The sequence below is a fragment of the Hyperoodon ampullatus genome, assembly GCF_949752795.1.
Source record: "Hyperoodon ampullatus genome assembly, chromosome: 11".
Classification (NCBI taxonomy): domain Eukaryota; kingdom Metazoa; phylum Chordata; class Mammalia; order Artiodactyla; family Ziphiidae; genus Hyperoodon; species Hyperoodon ampullatus.
Window position 1 is genome coordinate 71,843,425 of NC_136924.1, and position 18,755 is coordinate 71,862,179.

An 18,755-nucleotide genomic window follows, 5' to 3' on the forward strand; every position below is an offset into this window, starting at 1 on the left:
TGTGGCGGAGCATGGGCTCTAGGCATGGGGGCTTCAGTAGTTGTGGCGAGCGGGCTCTAGAGCGCAGGGTCAGTAGTTGTGGCGCATGGGCTTCGTGGCTCCATGGCATGTGGGAACTTCCCAGGCCAGGGCTTGAACCCATGTCCCCTGCATTGGCAGGCGGATTCTTAACCACTGTGCCACCAGGGAAGCCCAGTGGTTAATATTTTAAATAAATCATTTCTAAATTATGTGGAGAGCAGATTATTTTTTGTTTCCTCTATTGCTTTTGAAAACATACTTACTGTAGATCTTAGAAAAAAGAACTAAATACATCCTAAACCGTTCTCCCAACAAATGAAGACTTTAGAATGCTTCTATTGACAGAAAATCTATCCCTGTTTAAAGCAGGAAGGACTGGGATCCATTGATTTCTTTTTTCTCTGTTGAACACAAGTTATTATTTAAGACTGGGAGAAAGAGTATACGTTAAATTGGGAGCTATTTTTAAATCATTCACTCCTTTTAGCTTAATCGAGGCAGGAGACTGTCATGGCACAAATCTCTCTAGCCCTTCTATAAATTCGTTTCTCAAATGAATTCAGGATTATTTCATTTAATGAAAACACAGTTTTGTTTCCTGGAGCATCTGGAAAGCTGCGTTAACCTTGGGATATTCCGATTTGGGGGAACTGACTGGAGGGGTTTATTTCTACTCCAGATTTGGTCTGGCATCCTGGAGCTAGGGATGGCAAATATTCCTTGAGGGTGCCAGATCCTTCCAAGCCCTGGCAGACATTGCTGATCAATCAAAGAACATTTTCTTACAGAGCCTATTACAAAGCCTACTTCTGTTTAAAACAGAGCCTCTAAGCAACCACCTGCAATCAATCTGAGTTAAACTGTGTACTATTCTCCTCCTGCCTTTGAGGGTTCTGATACTAGCCCAGTCTTTCTGGTTCCTTTGGAACCAGGATTGAACAAATTGGACTTGTCCAGGTCCAACCTGTTGCATCCAGGTCCCTGTTGGTCTCTGATTAGCATCTTTTACTGACAGTTTACTATGTACTTACAGTCATCAATGATTGCAGATCAACACTGTCTCTGATTCTACCTTCCTTCCGGGCTTTAGCTGCAAGATTTCCAAACCAGATGAATGGAACCCAGTATTTCAGATGAGGAGATTTGAGGTGTTCAAATAATTTTCTTTCATCTGCTGTCATAAAACCTTTACACAAAATAAAAATAGCTAGATAATACAGACTTGGTTTAGCGCTAGTATATTACCGTATATATTTCAGTGTCTACTATGTGAGCAAATAATGGGGGATATTCAAGAAATATAAAATAAAGGTTCCTGTCTCAAGTAGTTTTTACTTGTATCAGAGATAAGGAATATGTACTCACGAGCACACGTGCACACACGCACACACACACACACAAGTTATATATCGGTATAGGAGGCAATACATGTGAGCAATCCCTAACAGAGGCGGCCAGTAGGAAGTAAGGTGACATTAAATGTGGACTAGGACATCTGGGGAAGGTCTCTTCTTTAGGTTTTGGTTTATTCATCTAAAATTGGGAACAAGAATACTTAGAATTGTTTGGATTAAAAGAATAAAACGTGATAATGTATACAAAGCACTTAGTACGGTGCCGAACACGTGAATCGCATAACATTTCATCCTGACCCCTCCTTTCAAACTCCTAATTAACCAGGACCTCTTCTGCGAAGCCTTCCTTGATTCCTTCCTTCTCCTTCCCCGGGGATTTCTCCCCTTCAAAGCTCCACCATGGTGCTCTCCCTTGCCTTGTATTATGATAATGTTAGACACAAATGTTTCCCCTGCTAAGACCCTTTGGAAGGGCAAAGAGCATATTATCTTCGTGGTCCCCACAGCATTTCGCATATAGTTTTTAAATTATTTATTATTTATTTTATTTTTGGCTGCATTGGGTCTTTGTTGCTGTGTGCGGGCGTTCTCTAGTTGCAGCGATCAGGGGCTACTCTTCCTTGCGGTACACGTGCTTCTCATTGCGGTGGCTTCTCTTGTTGTGGAGCACGGGCTCTAGGCGCGCGGGCTTCAGTAGTTGTGGCTCTCGGGCTCTAGAGCACAGGCTCAGGAGTTGCATGGGCTTAGTTGCTCTGCAGCATGTGGGATCTTCCCAGACCAGGGCTTGAACCAGTGTCCCCTGCATCAGCAGGTGGATGCTTAACCACTGCGCCACCAGGGGAGCCCTCGCATATACTTTAAAAGTGCTTCTTTCATTTTTGTGTGCCTCTGTGTGTGTGTGTGTGTGTGTGTGTGTGTGTGTATAACAGTTTGCTTAAGTTTGCAGTGACCTCTCAGAGCCTCAGTTTTCTCATGCGTAAAAGAGATGGTAATACCTACTTCACAGGGGTGTTGTAGAATTACCTGAGATGAGGAACATATGTCAAGGTTAACATAATGCTTCGCACATACTTAGCACTCGGTAAGTGCCAATAGTATATTATGTGAACTTTTATTCACACCCCCACCACCTGCACACCAGAGAAAGAAGAGATTTGACTAATAGGAGAGGAGGAATAAGTTAGCAGGTTTATTTATTAACATTTATTGAATGTCTACTGTGTACCAGGGTTTGTTCATATAAAGATGTGCTTCAAAACACTTGACACTTTATTTTTTTTAGAGTTAAAATCATGATTTAATTACCAATTAAATAAATAAAATGTCAAGCACTTCAGGAGTTGTGGCACATGGACTTCAGTAGTTGTGGCACATGGGCTTCAGTAGTTGTGGCTCGCAGGCTCTAGAGCACAGGCTCAGTAGTTGTGGCACATGGGCTTAGTTGCTCTGTGGCATGTGGGATCTTCCTGGACCAGGACTCGAACCCATGTCTCCTGCACTGGCAGGCGGATTCTTAACCACTGGGCCACCAGGGAAGTCCCATTCTTCCTAATGGCTGCATTCTATTTAACTGTGTACAGTATTTTATATAAGTAGTCCTCTTTTGAATAGAGTTTTAAGTTGTTTTAATTTTTTTCCTACTAAAAATAATGCTGCAGTGACTATCCTTGTACTTACCACCTTGACTTTTTTTTTTAAAGGATTATATAGGGGCATGAGGAATCATTTTCTTTTATTTATTTATTATTTATTTTTTTTGGCTTCATCGGGTCAGTTGCGGCACACGGGATCTTTCATTGTGGCACACAGGCTCAGTAGTTGCGGCGCGAGGGCTTAGTTGCCCCGCGGCATGTGAGATCTTAGTTCCCTGACCAGGGATCGGACCCATATCCCCTGCATTGGAAGGTGGATCCTTAACCACTGGACCACTAGGGAAGTCCCCACACCTTAACTTTTTAAGTGGACTTTTAAATGTTCATTATGATTTAGTATAAATGCTTTTTGAATTAAAACTTGTTTCTAAAACTGATTTTTGTTAGATATGAATTTTGAGTTACTTTTGATTCAGAAATGCAATCATTTGCTTATGAAATGCTAACACATTCAGATGAAAATCAACTTTTGCCCTAATGTGACACAGTTTGTATCCTTAACCATCTGTAATCGGTTTATGAATCTGGTTTTCCTGCTTAAAGTAATCCTCCCTCCTTACCATGCAGACTGAGTTTTATTTAAGAGGTGTTGCTGTAACAGAAAATAACTCAAAGGAGAAGTGAGATGTGCCATTTTGAAAGTCACTGACCCATAGAGCTTTGGAGTTACCTAGATCCTTGATGTGATCCAGGCCAGTGTTTTGAGAATATGGTCCACAGGTCGTGGGTGTCTGAATCACTTGTGACACCTATTATATATGGAGAGGGCTAGGCTCTACCATCACCTGCTAAACCAGACTCGATAGGGCAGGAATTCTTGACCCAGTGTTGCACCTTTGCCTTATCCTGAATGCCCTTTAGAAAATTCCAGTGCCTTCACCTTATCCCTTGAGATTCTGATTCATTTGGTCTAGAGTGAGGTCCAGGTGTAAGCATCCTTTTAATCTTCCTGGGTAATTTAATGAAATTGGGTCCAGGCATTTACATGTTTACCAAGCTCTGCAGGAAATTCTGACCTATAGCAATGTTCAAAAATCACTGCCCCACTGAATGAAGATTCTGTTTATTCAGTATTTGAAATAAACAGAGTAACAACTACAGAGCCAATATTTTCCAACAAGAGACTAATTTTAGATAAAACTCAGGTTATTTATATTAGCTTTGAAGGGGTCTGCCCATGCCTGGGGAATTGGGCTCTCTCTGGTGGTCCGAGAATAAGAATGAATCTGAGAATTCTTGTCTTGTTTCTCAGTGCATTTCAAAGTTGTTGCGTGATCTAGATAATCTGTTTGGCTTTTTTTAAGACTTGCAGAGTATGATTAAATCTGATGATAAGTAGTTAATAGATGAACTTGACCTGTCTTGGCTCTGTGCTTGAAGACTTGCAACCCTTCACCTTTCCCCTGGAAGACTATTCTCAGACATTTCATATCAATTGTCTAACAGTTATAGTCTTGGGATTTATAGTGCAGTTTCCAAAAATGCCTGCATTTATATACTGGCTGCAATCTCTGTCATTTGACCAAAGAATAACTTTACCTCTGGTTATTTTTTATTCAGGAATATGGATCAACTTATGCTGGCAAGTTCTTTCTTGGCTTCTTAGCAAAAAGCAAATATGCAGAGTGAGGGTTAATTTAATGCAAACCCTAAAGCGAGAGTTAGGTAACCTCCCCCCAGTCCCTGCCGTGTAGCACACCCAGTGATTGGAAAGGGACATGTAGAGCTAGGAAAGTGGGGGGGCGGTTAAATGTTCAGCCCAAATTTATTGTGTACTTTACTAGGTGCTGTGAAAGATGAACTAGACATTAATGTATCCTCCAAGAGTGTACAGGCAGAATAATGTTTATTATTTCCTGCAGGGTTACACATCTTATCCAAAGTAACCCCATCTTTGGAAATTGAGTTGTTGGTCCATTGAAAGAAAAGTCTAGATTGTTAATCAAATCAATTCAAAGAGCATTTATTATTACATGGAATGTTATCCTCATCAGTGCCTCAGGCCATTTTAACCAGAGACTGATGATATATTCAGAATGTGATCATTATCCTCGTCTGTAAGTCTTTGTTAACCACAGGTATTGATTTGCTACAGTTTGGCTGCACCATCAGCTGGCTGGTCCTCACACTACCCTGTCTCCTTCACATGTCTGTCTTTATGCCACGCTCCCTCAGACCCTATCCACACCCTGACATTGCTATTTTATTCAATATCTTGCGATTACATTTGCCTTGAATTTCTCTTGCTATCTTTTTTCCTTCTGGTTTTCTGGCTAGTTCAGCTCTGCTCAGCAATTTTCATATTGCGTATCCCGAAGAACCCTTTCTAATATTTCAAATCAGAGTAAAAAAATATATATATATTTACATATATATATACACACACACACACACACACACATATGTTTGTATTTACTTGTGTCTTGAATTGTGGCTTGATGGAGTAGGATCTGCTACTTTAAGGCAAAATTTTATTGCCTTCAAACCAAAGGACCAATTAAGTCCATTAATAAACAATATTCCGGTAATCGCAGATTCAGTTGAAGCTGAGGCAGATGTCTTTTGCCTTTAAAGCAGAGTGCGTACATGAGGCTCTATTAGGAGAAAAGCTAAAAGCTCTGCTTCTCAAAACTTTTAGGCAGGATGGGTTTATTGCCAATTCTTTCTGAAAGAGAAAGTTGTGCATTCAGCATCTGAGCCCTTCTCAGAGATGACTTTTTCAGGCACATTGCAACAAGCCTGGCTCATTTTCCTCTCTGTACTTTCCAAATGAATGGAATGAAGCCACCAGATTCAACTGCAGCCATTCTTTAAATTCAACAGTAGAAATTTAGAAATCCCTGTCAACTGGGAAAATCAAAGTGAGGCAAAATGGGATTGAGAGAGAGATGGAATCACACTGTGAAGGCATTGTGGAGGGCAGTATTCAGATATATATATTTTTTAACCATGAACTACAGTAAGATATATTTGTGGTTCCCAAAACAATTATTGGCTCTTCTGTGTGAGGTGCTCTCTGATATTTTCTGTTCTGTTCCATTCCATTCCATAAAAAATGCTGGCTCAAAGCCATTAAAATGATTTAAGAACCCAATAATAAGTTACAACCCACAGTTTGAAGAGCTTGAAATAGGATATGGTTGAGTAAAATCAGTTTCTGGGTTAGCAATACTGAACGGAGAGAGAGAAACTCCTCTATTTTCCTAATGAGTCAGACACGAGTGAAACATCTCTAGTCAGCGGTATTCCTGTCTCTAAATTAGTATCCTATTTGGTAGTTCACTGCCTTCTACACATGATGCACAGAAAATATCATTCACAAAATCAGTGCTCTTAACTCCTGGCCTGTCCAGGTGGCCCAGAATTCCATTTGCTTTGGGTAAGTAGATCTGAGGCAATTTGCAGATAAAGTTGGAGGAGTTAATAGATGCACTGTGGTGCAGTGGTTCCTAGACTTTGCTGCACATTAGGATGGTCTGGGGAGCTTAAAAACTCCTGATGCCCAGCTTGCACCATACACCTATCGAATCCTAATGTCTGGGGGTGTGAGCCACCATCAGTATTTTTAAATGATCCCTAGCGACTCCATCTTGTAACAAAGGTTGGGAACAACTGCACCTAGTACAGAGTCACACAGCAAGCTGGCCATTTTAGCATCCTTGTTCTGGCTCAAACATAGTGCTTCTGGGGAGCTTGTTTAGAAGTGGATTTCTGGGTCCCAAGCCCCAGAGATTCAAATTTCATAGCTTGTCTGGGAACCTGCAATTTAAATAAGCACGCTTGATAATTCAATGAATGTGGTGGTCTACGATCATCCTTTGAGAAGCATTGATTGGCGAGCCATGATTTAACTCCTAAAACAGAGCTGTGATGAACCTTCAAACATTGGGCTGAGACTGCCCATCCATGGCACTAACCAAGGAGGTGTGTACTTTCTCTCCCATTGCAGAGCCAGTGCACATAGGTGAGTCAAGTTGTACTCACAAGACGACATTCAGTCTCTTCTGGGCTCATCACGTGAGACTATAGGGGTAACTGACTCAGCCTGTAAAAGTTCAGCCAACAGAGGAAAAACTGGCACAGCCGTGAATACCACCATCCCCTTGATCATCTCTCATGTAACACAGAGCAGTGGGAGATTTCAGAGACCAGGGAACCCCAGTAGCACGGAATGCATCAGGAAAAACATGAACAGCAGATCACAGGGCAGAAAGTCAATATTATACAAAATCCATTCAATTTTACTTAGCGAGAGAAGATTACAGATTAAATGATCTGAGTGTGGGGCTAGCCTTCCAGACAGTGCATCTAAAGTTAGAACTTTTATCTCAACAGTCACGTGACAATTGGGAGCTCGGTCGGTTGTATTTATGCCTGTTAACTGTATGTCACTAAGAATCCTGATGGCGTCTCCACAGGCTCTCTCGTCAGGGCGGAAGCTCAAGGAACTTCATGTTAAGATTCCAGGCCTTTAAGAAAACAAAACAGTGTCCTTTCCTTAAATTTTACTGTCTTTTAACCACTCTTACAGGCTACCAAGCACAGAGGGAAACTATTTTGGAGAAATAGAAATGCAATGGAGTGATGTGAAGTTCAGCTGTAAATATATTTATGCTTGTCTCTGAAAATGATTCATAGAAGAAAACATTTGTAGTAATCTTTACTGATCCTCGAGGACAGGGACCTCGCTTTCAGCTGTGCCCCAGTGCTCAGCACAATGCCTAGCATACCATATACACTCAGTAAATCTTTGTTAAATGAGCAAAAGCATGACAGATTTAGTAACAGATTTAGTAACGTTTCTTTTAGAGGAATGCATGTAATTTCCCATTTCCTTTTTTTGTGCTTCTGGTGAAGAATTTTGAAGGGAAATGTTTTCTCTCCTGATCACTGTGAAACCCCAGATAAAATGTTTTGATTCAGTCTTATACCATAACGTAAGCACCCAATTAAGGCCATCACTTAAACTGGCAAAGATCTGGAATTGTGCACGTGACTTGACTTAGAATGAGTGACATCTTCCAAGGCAGGTGATTGAAACGACTGGAATTTTTCAGGGCAGGCTTGTAGCCAAGAGGGAAAATAACAGAGACTCCTGGGTTACAGCTTCTCTGCGAAGTAACTGTTTGATAACAGACCAGTTCAGGGAATTTCCAGCATAATGGACATTATTTTGCATTCAGTTGTTACATTTCTATTTTCATGGGGGCATAACTAAAGAAATTTTAATTTTTAATTCGAGAAATGTAACCTGTAACATCAAAGCATATGTATTTCCCAGATTAATGTAAATTGAGTGTCCAGCTTAACAGCAAGGAATGTCAGGGACCGGCGGGTAAGTGACCTAGCTCACCAGCTGTAGTCAAGCAATGGCCATATGCTTCAGAAGGAGGTGCTGATCTTCATTCTCTCCGTCCTCTCACTGTTTTTGTCCTGCTAGTCCTGAATCTTTGTGACAGGGACCCTCCCTGAAGCAATACAAAGAGTTTGGAGGGCAACTCCCATTGCCTTAAAGCCCCCTGTTTCTCAGAGTGTGATCCAGGGACCCCCTTCCTCAAAGTGTCCAGGGGCTTGTTAAACACACTCATTCCTGGACCCCAGCCTAGAACTACTGAATCAGAATCTCTGGGGGTGGTGTCTTTGGATCTGTGTTTTTAGCAGTATTGATTTTTTTAACACTGTCTAAAGTGCACTGAAGTTTGAGGACATGTACCTTCCCAGACAGGTGGGTTTATGTAGGGAGTCACCTGACAAGAGGTTTTTTTTTTTTGCGCCCTCAGCCTTGCCTCCTGCCTTTGCCCCTACACTTTTGGGGCCCCTGTGCTTTACTGCCAGCCCTCTCTGCCCTCAGGTGGAGCAGGTGCCCTGGCTCTGGGCTCAGGGCACCTGCCAAACATTTTCTGCCATCCCTGAACTTCCTTTTCTTCCCAGAAACGTTGGCACAGGCCAAGGACAGACAGAGAGAGGTGGAGACACGTACCCAGTTGGGAGAGCTTGGAAACTGACGCACGTGCAGACCAAGTCAGCCTTCTCTGCTGGGAAGCAGGAAGTCTGGTAAGTCTGTGTGGCCAGCCGACACAGAGTCTGTGCCCATCCATGCGGGTGGCCGTGAGGCAGACCAGGAAGGACCCTGCCTGTGAAGCGTGGCCCCCAGCTTGGAAGGCAGTGGCTCAGAACTTTGTCCCACCACCTAGCATGCAAACCTTGCATTCCTGTTGGGCACATGCTGGTCCACTACCCCTTCTTCTGCCTTTTGAGAAAACACTTAGGGGTGAAAGAGAGTAGTAGAGACCTTTACACTGCAATCACCAGTGATGGCCCCAGAGGGCACCTGCCAAGCCTTCAGCCCCGTCCTGTCACCCTCAGCACTCTTCCTCCTTCAGACGCGGCACAAAAACTTGAAGTGAGAATGATGCTCGTTGTGTCCAGGCAGGTCTAATTCAAGTCCCCTAGATGGTAGTCTCTGAGTAGACTGCTCAGAGGCTACCATCTAGAGCAATTCTGGAGCCTCCAGCATGGTTGAAACCTTGAATTCACCCTTTTCTTAACTGTTGCAGTTTTGTTATTAGTAATGAATTATTTGACAAATGCCAAAGCCTTTTACCCCGGGGGTGAGAAAAAGGGTTAAAAAAATAAGCATCCCAGAAAAGACTCCTTACTTCTCAAACTTCAGTATATAAAAATAGCAACATAAGAGCATGTTTAAAAGCAGGTTTTCCAGGCCTTACATACAATGGTTCTGATTCAGTAGGTCTGACGTGGGGCTCAGGAGTATGCATTTTATTTTATTTTATTATTTATTTATTTATTAATAAATTTAGTTATTTTATTTATTTATTTTTGGCTGCGTTGGGTCTTCATTGCTGTGCACGGGCTTTCTCTAGTTGTGGCGAGCGGGGGTACTCTTTGTTGCGGTGCGTTGGCTTCTCATTGCGGTGGCTTAAGCTCTAGGCACTTGGGCTTCAGTAGTTGTGGCTCGCGGGCTCTAGAGTGCAGGCTCAGTAGTTGTGGCGCATGGGCTTAGTTGCTCCACGGCATGTGGGATCTTCCCAGACCAGGGCTCGAACCCGTGTCCCCTGCATTGGCAGGCGGATTCTTAACCACTGCACCACCAGGGAAGTCCCAGGAGTATGCATTTTAAATAAACAACTCAAGTTATTCAGGATGTAAAGGGCCCGTGGGTTTGTGGATCACACCTTGAGACATACTCATGTAAATGCACCTCAAGGAGCAAATGATTCCCCTATGCCCTTGGAATGGTTGCGGGTACTGGTGGTAGGGGAGAGAGAAGCACTCGAGTGTTCCAAATGCCTTGGAAAGGGGGAAAGTGTCGATGCAAGTACTGACCGGTGTTTGTGTAAGTTTGATAAGGAGTGAGTGTCGGTATTATGAAAAGTGCACCTAAAGGAAATGAACTCAGATCATTCTCCCATTCATCTCGCCGTTTCTACTTGCCCCTCAGACCTGAGCACAACTCAGCCCTCGTTGAGCTCACGTCTAACCAGAGGCCCTAAAGCCCTCTCTGTCACCAGCCACCCCATGTGCTTTTAATATGAAGGTGACACTGAGAGGATAGATTCGCTCTGAGAATCGGGCCTGGAGTCTGATTCCTGTCAGAATGCGCTTTCTTCTTTCCAAGGATGTGTCCGGACTACAGAAATGTCACCTTTATTCATCCAAGTAAACTTTAGCTGTCACTCATCCATTTGGAATGGGCCAAACGTTTCTTGTTTGTTTTTAGGACTTTTTTCATAGGTCGAAATGCTTATCACATTTGATCCTTTAGACATTAGGGTAAGAAAAATAAGTTATCAAGTGGCATTTTAAACTTGGTCATTCTGATGCAGTATTCCACTTTTAAATTTGGAGGAAGGGTGGCAGTTAATTTTTTTTAAGTTCCGACTGGTTTTACTGAATTTACTGAATTTAACTGAATCTGTAACCGACTCCTTGCTCCCCATTACTTTCTCACATCTTGCTCTGTAGCCCTAACAACGGCCTCTAAACTCCTCCTTCCTTATTTCCACCTTACCTTTCACAGTCTCCTGGTCATAGGGGATCAAGAAGACCTAGGATGTCATATCAAATGAGTCTTCTAAAGTGACCAAAGGTCTATGTTAGGCTGTTGTACTAGATGATTTCATTATTAATAGCAAGAACTCATGTCACACCATGTGCCGGGTACTGCTCTAGACACTGCAAGTATTAACTTACTTAATCATCACAACAAGCCTATGAGGTATATGAGGTAAAAGGTATTATAAATCACTCTAAACTCACCCTATGGATGAGGAAACTGAAGCATTAGAAAGGTAAAGTAACTCAGACAAGGTCATGTAGCCAGTAAGCGATAGAGAAGGATTTGAACTCTTACTCTGTGTTCTGAGTCACTATCTATGTCGCCATCTGAGAAGACAAAACCAAATCAAACAAAAGCCCCCAAACCTCCAAAAACAAACAAACCATGCTACTCTTAAATATATATATATATATATTTTTTTTTTTTTTTCAAGGACATTTCAGAAAAGGAGACTGGATAAAGCAACCTAATTTGAGACTGTACTCAATATAAAGGCAGAATCATCTCATGGGTCCTATATCTGCTATATATTCATTTATACATTCCAACATACTCTCAGATGGATCAAAGACAACCCAGCGCAAAACCCCATTTTTATTCTGTACGTGCCAACAATGATCTCATTTAATCCTCATCCCCTTGAAGGCTGGTTTAACAGCTTCTTTGCTAAGTATTAACACACCAAAGAGAACCATTCTTCAAACGTGATTTGTTCTCAGCATCCTGTGTCCAGAAGCCCAGGTACAAAACTGCATCTACTCTGAGGAATAGGAGAGACAACAGACCCCCACTAAAGCAGCCTTTTACTGCCACCTCTCAGGCTCTGCCTAGATGAAAAGCCGCATTTCTGGTTCCTACCAGAATCTGCTGTGTTTGGTAGGTGTTGGGGGGAAGGATTAAGTTAGGAGTTCTGAGCCTGAATTGAAATTTTGGCGCTCCCACTAATGAGCTATGTGATCCAGAACAGGTCATAACCTCTCTGAATCTCTCATGGTTTTTTTGAGATCCATATGAAATAATATTTATGAAAGTGCATAAACTGTAAAGTGCTAGCAAATGTAAGGCGATATTACAGAAGGTTTGAATAAATATGATAATTATTATATTATGGACCAGGTGACTGCTTGCAACTTAATTTGATGTTGACTGTCTGCTGTTTCCTTTGCTCTGCCCCCCAAGTAAATGTCTTGAGGGCAGGAACCATGACTTGTTCATTTTTACCTCTTAAGACTGTTTCTGGCACATGATAGGTAATCAGTAAATGTTTCTTGAATGAATGAATAAATAAAAAGCATTTTCAAAGGAACTTTGAAAGTTCTGATCGAGGTCAAGAGGAGCCCCATGGAAGGAAAAGTCATTTCCAATACCTGCTTCAACCACATGGTCCATCGTTGGAAACCTTTTGTACACAGCCGTGCTCACCGAGCGGAAGATGAGCAGGGATGTGAGGTTGACGTAGCGCATCAGTGTCCTCCTTAGCAGGCGCCCATACTCGTCACTTCCATGAACACTGCTGGAGATGAGAAACATCAGCCTGTCTGGCCAGGGCAGATTCACAAACTGGTTCCACCATCGGTTCACCACCAGAGTAACATAAAACCCTGTAGAATAACAGGAAATTGTAAAGCAACTTCTTACTGTAGACATATTGTTGACACTGATGCTTTCAGCAGAATTTTAGTTTTTTTAGGGATCGGGGCGTAAAAAATATGTTGTTATCCATATCTAATGATTTTGCCCTCCAGAAAAAAAATGTAATTTGTGCCTCGCAATGCTGTAGCACCCAGTAAGTGGGTATTAGAACTCAAATATTGACGGCAAAAATGGAGAGTTAGTGAAAATAAAGCTGAATTGTCCAAGAGCAGATTATTACCTCAAACTTGTTGGTTGTTAATTTAGCAAAAGCAGCCTTGAAGGTAAACCTTATGGATGATTCTGGTTCTATTGCAAGCAGTGACTTTTCAGGCATGCCTCTCAGCTTGGAAACACTCCCATGCAGAGTCATTGGTGTTATCCTAATAGAGACAGCTGTGTGGCTGCATTCTGCATGTGACCTATACTTACCAAGCACAAAGGTTACTGGAATTTGTTCAGCATATCTGTCACAGTAAATTGATAATTTTTCAAAGTAACGTTTTTGGGCTCCTGTAAGTAACAATCTGGAGCAAAAATAAAATGCACAGCCCTTTATGATATTATACTTCTGCACCTGCTTTGCAAGTGACATTCAGTGCAAACAATTAAGCAAAAATAACCTCATTTTTTTTTTAAGGAGCAATAATTTTTTCTTTTCTACCTAAGCTGATGTATCTCAAAACCTTTTTAACTGCTGAATGTTTTAAGAACTAGCGTTTTTAGTACATAAATGTTGTTGGTCATTACACAGTGGGACATAGTAACCATTTTATTTTTAAATACTTCATATTTTAAATTTTTTATATGATTAATGCATTGGATTTAGAGCAAAATACTTCATAAAAGAGTCCATTTTCCAATTATTCATCATATGTACTTAAAAAAGAGTGCCTTAAGTGGATTGCACTTATTAAGTAATTATTGAATAATAACCCTGGATTCGACATCCTGATCTTACTTTTTCATGAATATGCTACTTAGTACATTCTTGATTATACATGTTGTACTTCAAGGGATGTTATAACTGTTTATTTTAAAGCCTACAGTTATTTAAGGGATTTCCCTGGCGGTCCAGTGGTTGAGATTTTGCCTTGTAATGCATGGGGTATGGGTTCGATCCCTGGTCGGGGAGCTAAGATCCCACATGCCTTGGAGCCAAAACACAAAACAGAAGCAATATTGTAACAAGTTCAATAACGACTTTTAAAATGGTGCACATCAAAAAAAAATCTTTAAAAAAATTTTCAAAATAAAAGAATTTAAAATATACATTTATAATATAAAACAACACAGATTTAACAATTAGTAGTGAAATTTTTATAATTATGTTTGGTGGGTTTTTATTTCTATAGTATAAATATAAAAATTTATATTATGGACCTGACACAAACCCATTTTCTGGTATTGTTAAACATAACTCCATTTAATGAAGCTATTATTGGTATTTATGTTGCAAGGAGGAGACTCAGAATCAGAAGAACTATCTCAAGGCAGGTTAGTAATAATGATCAAAATCCAGAAAGAAAACACAGATGAATTTGAATAAATGAATGAATGCAGCTTTTCCAAGGGAGAAAGGAATCCCTTGGAAACACTCATCATAGCATGTGTCAGAGGCCTATTTGTGTCAGTAGAACTTTGAAGAAGGACGCAGAGGGATAATGAGGTGACAGTGAGCCACAGACCAGACTGCAGATGAAGATCTGGGAGCTGGTGCTGACCAAGGAGGTGTGTGGGTGCAGGGTGGGCTTGGAGTTCCTGCCTCAGCTTGGAAGAGGTGTCAGAAATTCTGAAATCAAGAAAAGCTGACAAGAGAGGCATCACCTGGTGGACAGGCCTATCAAGGTCATGCTGATGACAAGTTACAGCCAGAATGCTTTCTGGTACTCAAATAAAAATGATCAGAGAGAATTTAAATTTGGAGAGCACAGACCGTAGGGTTTAACAGAGCCAGGTTTGAATCCCAGATCTGCCACTTAACAGATTTGGATTTGGAGCATATTTTTAAATCTCTCTGAGTCCCAGTTTTCTCATTTGTAAATGGGGATAATTAATACCTATTTATATGTATCAGGAATGTTATGAGGATTAAAGAATATATGATATATAAAACCACTTAGCATATGGTGTCACACTTAAGAAATAATAAAGTGGTTGTTACTATTAATAGTTGGCCAAAGGAAAAAATATTTAGCTGATAGACACATAGAAATCTTACTAGCTAGAAAGTACCACAGCGAGTATTTTGTCAAATCCATCCCAGAATAAAAAGAGATATAATCAAACTAGTGAATTCTGGTTCTGTCTTATGATTTTTTTGCTAGGTATAACTATTTGCTTATAACAGGATTAAAAAACTTAGCATCATTAGTAGACATGAGAATGAAACTATGTCTGTATTCGTCTACAGGTATGTCTGACTTTCTTGACAGATTCAACCTGTAGTTCTTGGTAGAGCTTTGATCAACATATAAGGGTCTATTTTAATAAACTTTTACATTTGAACTTTAAAAAATGAAAAATGGCTTGAACTAATGATTATTGTTATAAATGTAAGCACTCTTTGGTCTTTAGAAAACATATGTGCATACAATTTTGTGGGGTATAAATAAGATATTGGAGTCAAAGTTAAGGCCCCATGGAGCATTTCTGGCTACAATGCAACTGTTCTAAGAGCTATTCTATTCTAAGAAGCAGTAGCAGCAATAAATTCACATTAATAAAAATAAACTAATGAGACAATTATCCTGAAATGTCATGTGTCTTCCACCATTTCATATTCTGAAGGAGTAGGTGACACATAAATAAATCATCAAAATAATACCGTATTTAGAAGACAAATCTGAAAAATTATTAGAGATTTTTAATAAAACTTTCCTTGTAAAGATATTTTGCCAAAATGTATACCAATATATACATTTGTTTGGAACTGTAGTTTTGATATGTAACAAAAGTAATTCTTCCTATTCTAATTTTGGTCATTATCAGCTAGCCAAATTAACGTCCCTCTTCTTCACATGGTGTCCTGTTGCTGCAAGGAAGAATGTAGGTGAAAACAATGATTCACAAATTTGTCCATTGTATGCAGAAGAAAAAGAACAAACTGATGAACACAGTAAAGGTGGAAATACAGCCTCAAAAACCTTTAGCTTTTCTATTTTAAGTTTTAACTTCTCCCCAGAGAAGAAATGTATGCAATCAATATTAATTTAAAAAACTAATAAAGCTTCCCTTTTATAATACTGATAAAATTTTATTAAGACTATAATTTTTAGTTATAAAAGTATTTCTTGGACATGATGTTGCTCATATTTCCTGTCAATCTGACAGGCAAAGGTTGTGAGGTTATAAAGAATAAACGTCTTTTATGAATATAATGTGCCCTGAACTCAGAAGATATAAAGAAAATAAATTAGTTTTCAGGCCTTTTCTTTAATTGAGATATTGGTAAGGTTGGGGGCACCAACTTGGATAAGATTTCGTCATTCCAAGAAAGAGGAAGGAAAGTTGCCTGATACACACTATTCACGAACATGTTAATTATGTAGGTAGTCGCTGCAAACTGTCAAATCAGAAACTCAAACTATGAATAACATAGTTCAGAGAAGCACAAATAATTATTTGTCTGTGGACTTTGCCATTCAAAATCATCACTTAGTGAGGTTCTAGGTATAAATCTTTCATTTTATGCCTATAGCAAAATTCTTGAAGCACAACTAATACCTCATCATGACCAATTAAAGTGGGGCTGAATGAGAGCCGCCTGAACATGACGGTTAGGGTCTATTTAACATCCTAAAAATGGTTAGGTGTGGATTAAAATACCCAGTCCTGGGGAGAAGTAGGCAACAGAGGATCATGCAAAGGAGGAGGTCACATAATGCAAAAGCCAGTGGCAGCCAAAGGGCTTGGATTTTTGAGACTGTATTCATATATGCTATCTAATGGCCATTAAGGACACACGCAAAGGAAAGTACCTGTACATAAAACTTATTGCTGTGTAAAGTACAGCAAAAACAATAAATTCCCTGTATAGTAGTTTGTAGATGCTGCCTCTCCACTTGAAGAGTAACCTATGAAATCCAAAAAAAGTCGCATTTGCTACTTTACTGGAGTAAGTGACAGTCATCTTGGATAATTTTTCTTTTTTTTCTAGAAGAGCAAGAAGACAACACACAAGTAAAAAGCAATGTTTAAGACCGAGCATAAATCTGTATCTCAAAAGAAACCCTAACCAGCAACCAGTCAACCATCTCTACTTTTTGCCTTTCTCAGCTTGAACAATTTGGAATTTGGAGATAACCACCAACTCAGTGCTAAATCTTTTAGTAGAAAAGGGGAAGAAAGGAGTGTCTGGAAAAAGAAATATTAGAAATCTTAAGCTTGCCTTCATTTCTAAATATTTTGAGATTATATAGCTATTAATAAATATTTGAATGACTAAATGAGATGTATGAGATATGATGTATTATGATCTATCATATATTTTCTGAATCCATGGAAAGATTTAAGGTATTGATATGCTATATTAACTGACCTTTTCAAAAGCAGTGGTCAAACTTATTGTTTAGGGCTTTATTTGCTAAAATGTGTAAAGAGGTATTTATTTCACCCTTAAATTTCCTAAAAGAAAGTTATGCCTCTCTTAGAAATCAGGAGAAGCCAGCCCCTTGTGGGAATTTAATTGATGGGTTACTTTTGGTTGTTTTAATTTAATTGTCTCTCTAGTGGAGCTCTGAGTGCATAGTTAGCACTCTGTGCACTTCACAAGGTAGACAAAACGTCGGGCCACAGTGATACTAAGTAAGGTGCATTTTCCCATTGAAAAGTCCCACATAAAATGCTTAGGGATGGGCACCTTCTGTTTGGAGCTGAAAAAATGAGGCCATTATTTAGGACTCTTTCCACCTGGACTGTTCCATGGATGTGGGTGGGATGAGAACTGGGCCCCAAAGCCTAGTTTTCAGTGGATTCTCTGGAATTCCATTGCTCTTCACCAAGACACTAAACATTCAGGTTTTGAGAAGATGCCCCAAAGCTAATCTTTGTTTGAAAATCCTGCTCCACAGCTTTCTAACACAAAGCATACACAGAGAACATGAAATTTCTTTGAAACCTTTTGCTTTCAAAAGGATCTATGAGGAGTCTTATAGAGCTACTTAGACTGAAATGATCGAGTTTTTAGGTAGAACTGTACTAGACATAAGTAATAAATCCTATAGCAGATTTCTTATACAAAGTAGCCTATAGCACACATTTTATCATAAATAAGGACATTTTCTGTCTTTATTCAGAGGTAGAGAAAAAATCCAATTCTCATTTGCCTAGTTTCCCTAAAAAAAAAAAAAAAAAAAAAAAAAAAGTGAAACTCTGGAACTATATTCTGGAGCGGTATTTTTTTTTTTCCTAATCACCAGCCTAAGGCTTCAACTACTGATTTTAACAAAGAAACCAGAGATTTTTTTGGCAAAAGTAGGTGTCATTACGAAAGGTTGGGACTCAGGCCACAAAAGCAGTTTCATTTTTCCATCTTCACTTTGTCTCTTTGTCTAATGTGAATACAGCCAAAACTGGGAGAGGAGCATAATAAATTAAGCCCATTTCATAATTTGTTCTTATGGACACTGGACTTTTGAATAACAGTCCTTAAATAACTCTCTTTCCTTTAACAGTTCACCCTTCTGTTACAGCTCTGTCAGAAAAACCAAGATCACATCGAGTAGAGGTTAGAGGTAAAATGCATAGGTATACTCTGTGCACTAACCTATTTGTTTGGTTTGGAGTCCCCGACAGGAAAGACAATCTCCAGGCTCCCCCTGCAGAGGTGGCTTCGGGTCGGTGTTGTACTCGCGGCTCACCCTTCACTCATGCGGAGTCTGGAGAACTGTTTATGCCAATTTGTCCACTGGTGACAGTGATAGCCGGGAACAAACAGGAGCAACAGCTGCTGATGTGGCTTTTTTCTAATCTATAATTATAACTCCACCTGTCGCCCAAAGCACCACTTTGAAT

At 40.0% G+C, this 18,755-nt stretch overlaps 1 protein-coding gene across 2 annotated transcripts in view; it reads right to left on the reverse strand.

Moving 5' to 3' along the window:
* The window catches only part of BEST3 (bestrophin 3), a gene marked incomplete at both ends in the record, with an annotated part of 41,983 nt that extends 25,111 nt beyond the window's left edge, over positions 1 to 16,872 (reverse strand). Inside the window, 4 exons of one of the 2 annotated variants that reach the window (XM_079716017.1) lie at positions 1,053 to 1,207; positions 12,476 to 12,709; positions 13,173 to 13,267; positions 16,721 to 16,872. In XM_079716017.1, the coding sequence (XP_079572143.1) occupies positions 1,053 to 1,207; positions 12,476 to 12,709; positions 13,173 to 13,267; positions 16,721 to 16,872 (636 nt within the window). Of the gene's footprint in view, positions 1 to 1,052; positions 1,208 to 5,637; positions 5,694 to 12,475; positions 12,710 to 13,172; positions 13,268 to 16,720 lie in introns of those variants that run through there. The other variant, XM_079716018.1, reaches the window with a different exon arrangement.
* Between the last annotated feature and the right edge of the window lie 1,883 nt (positions 16,873 to 18,755).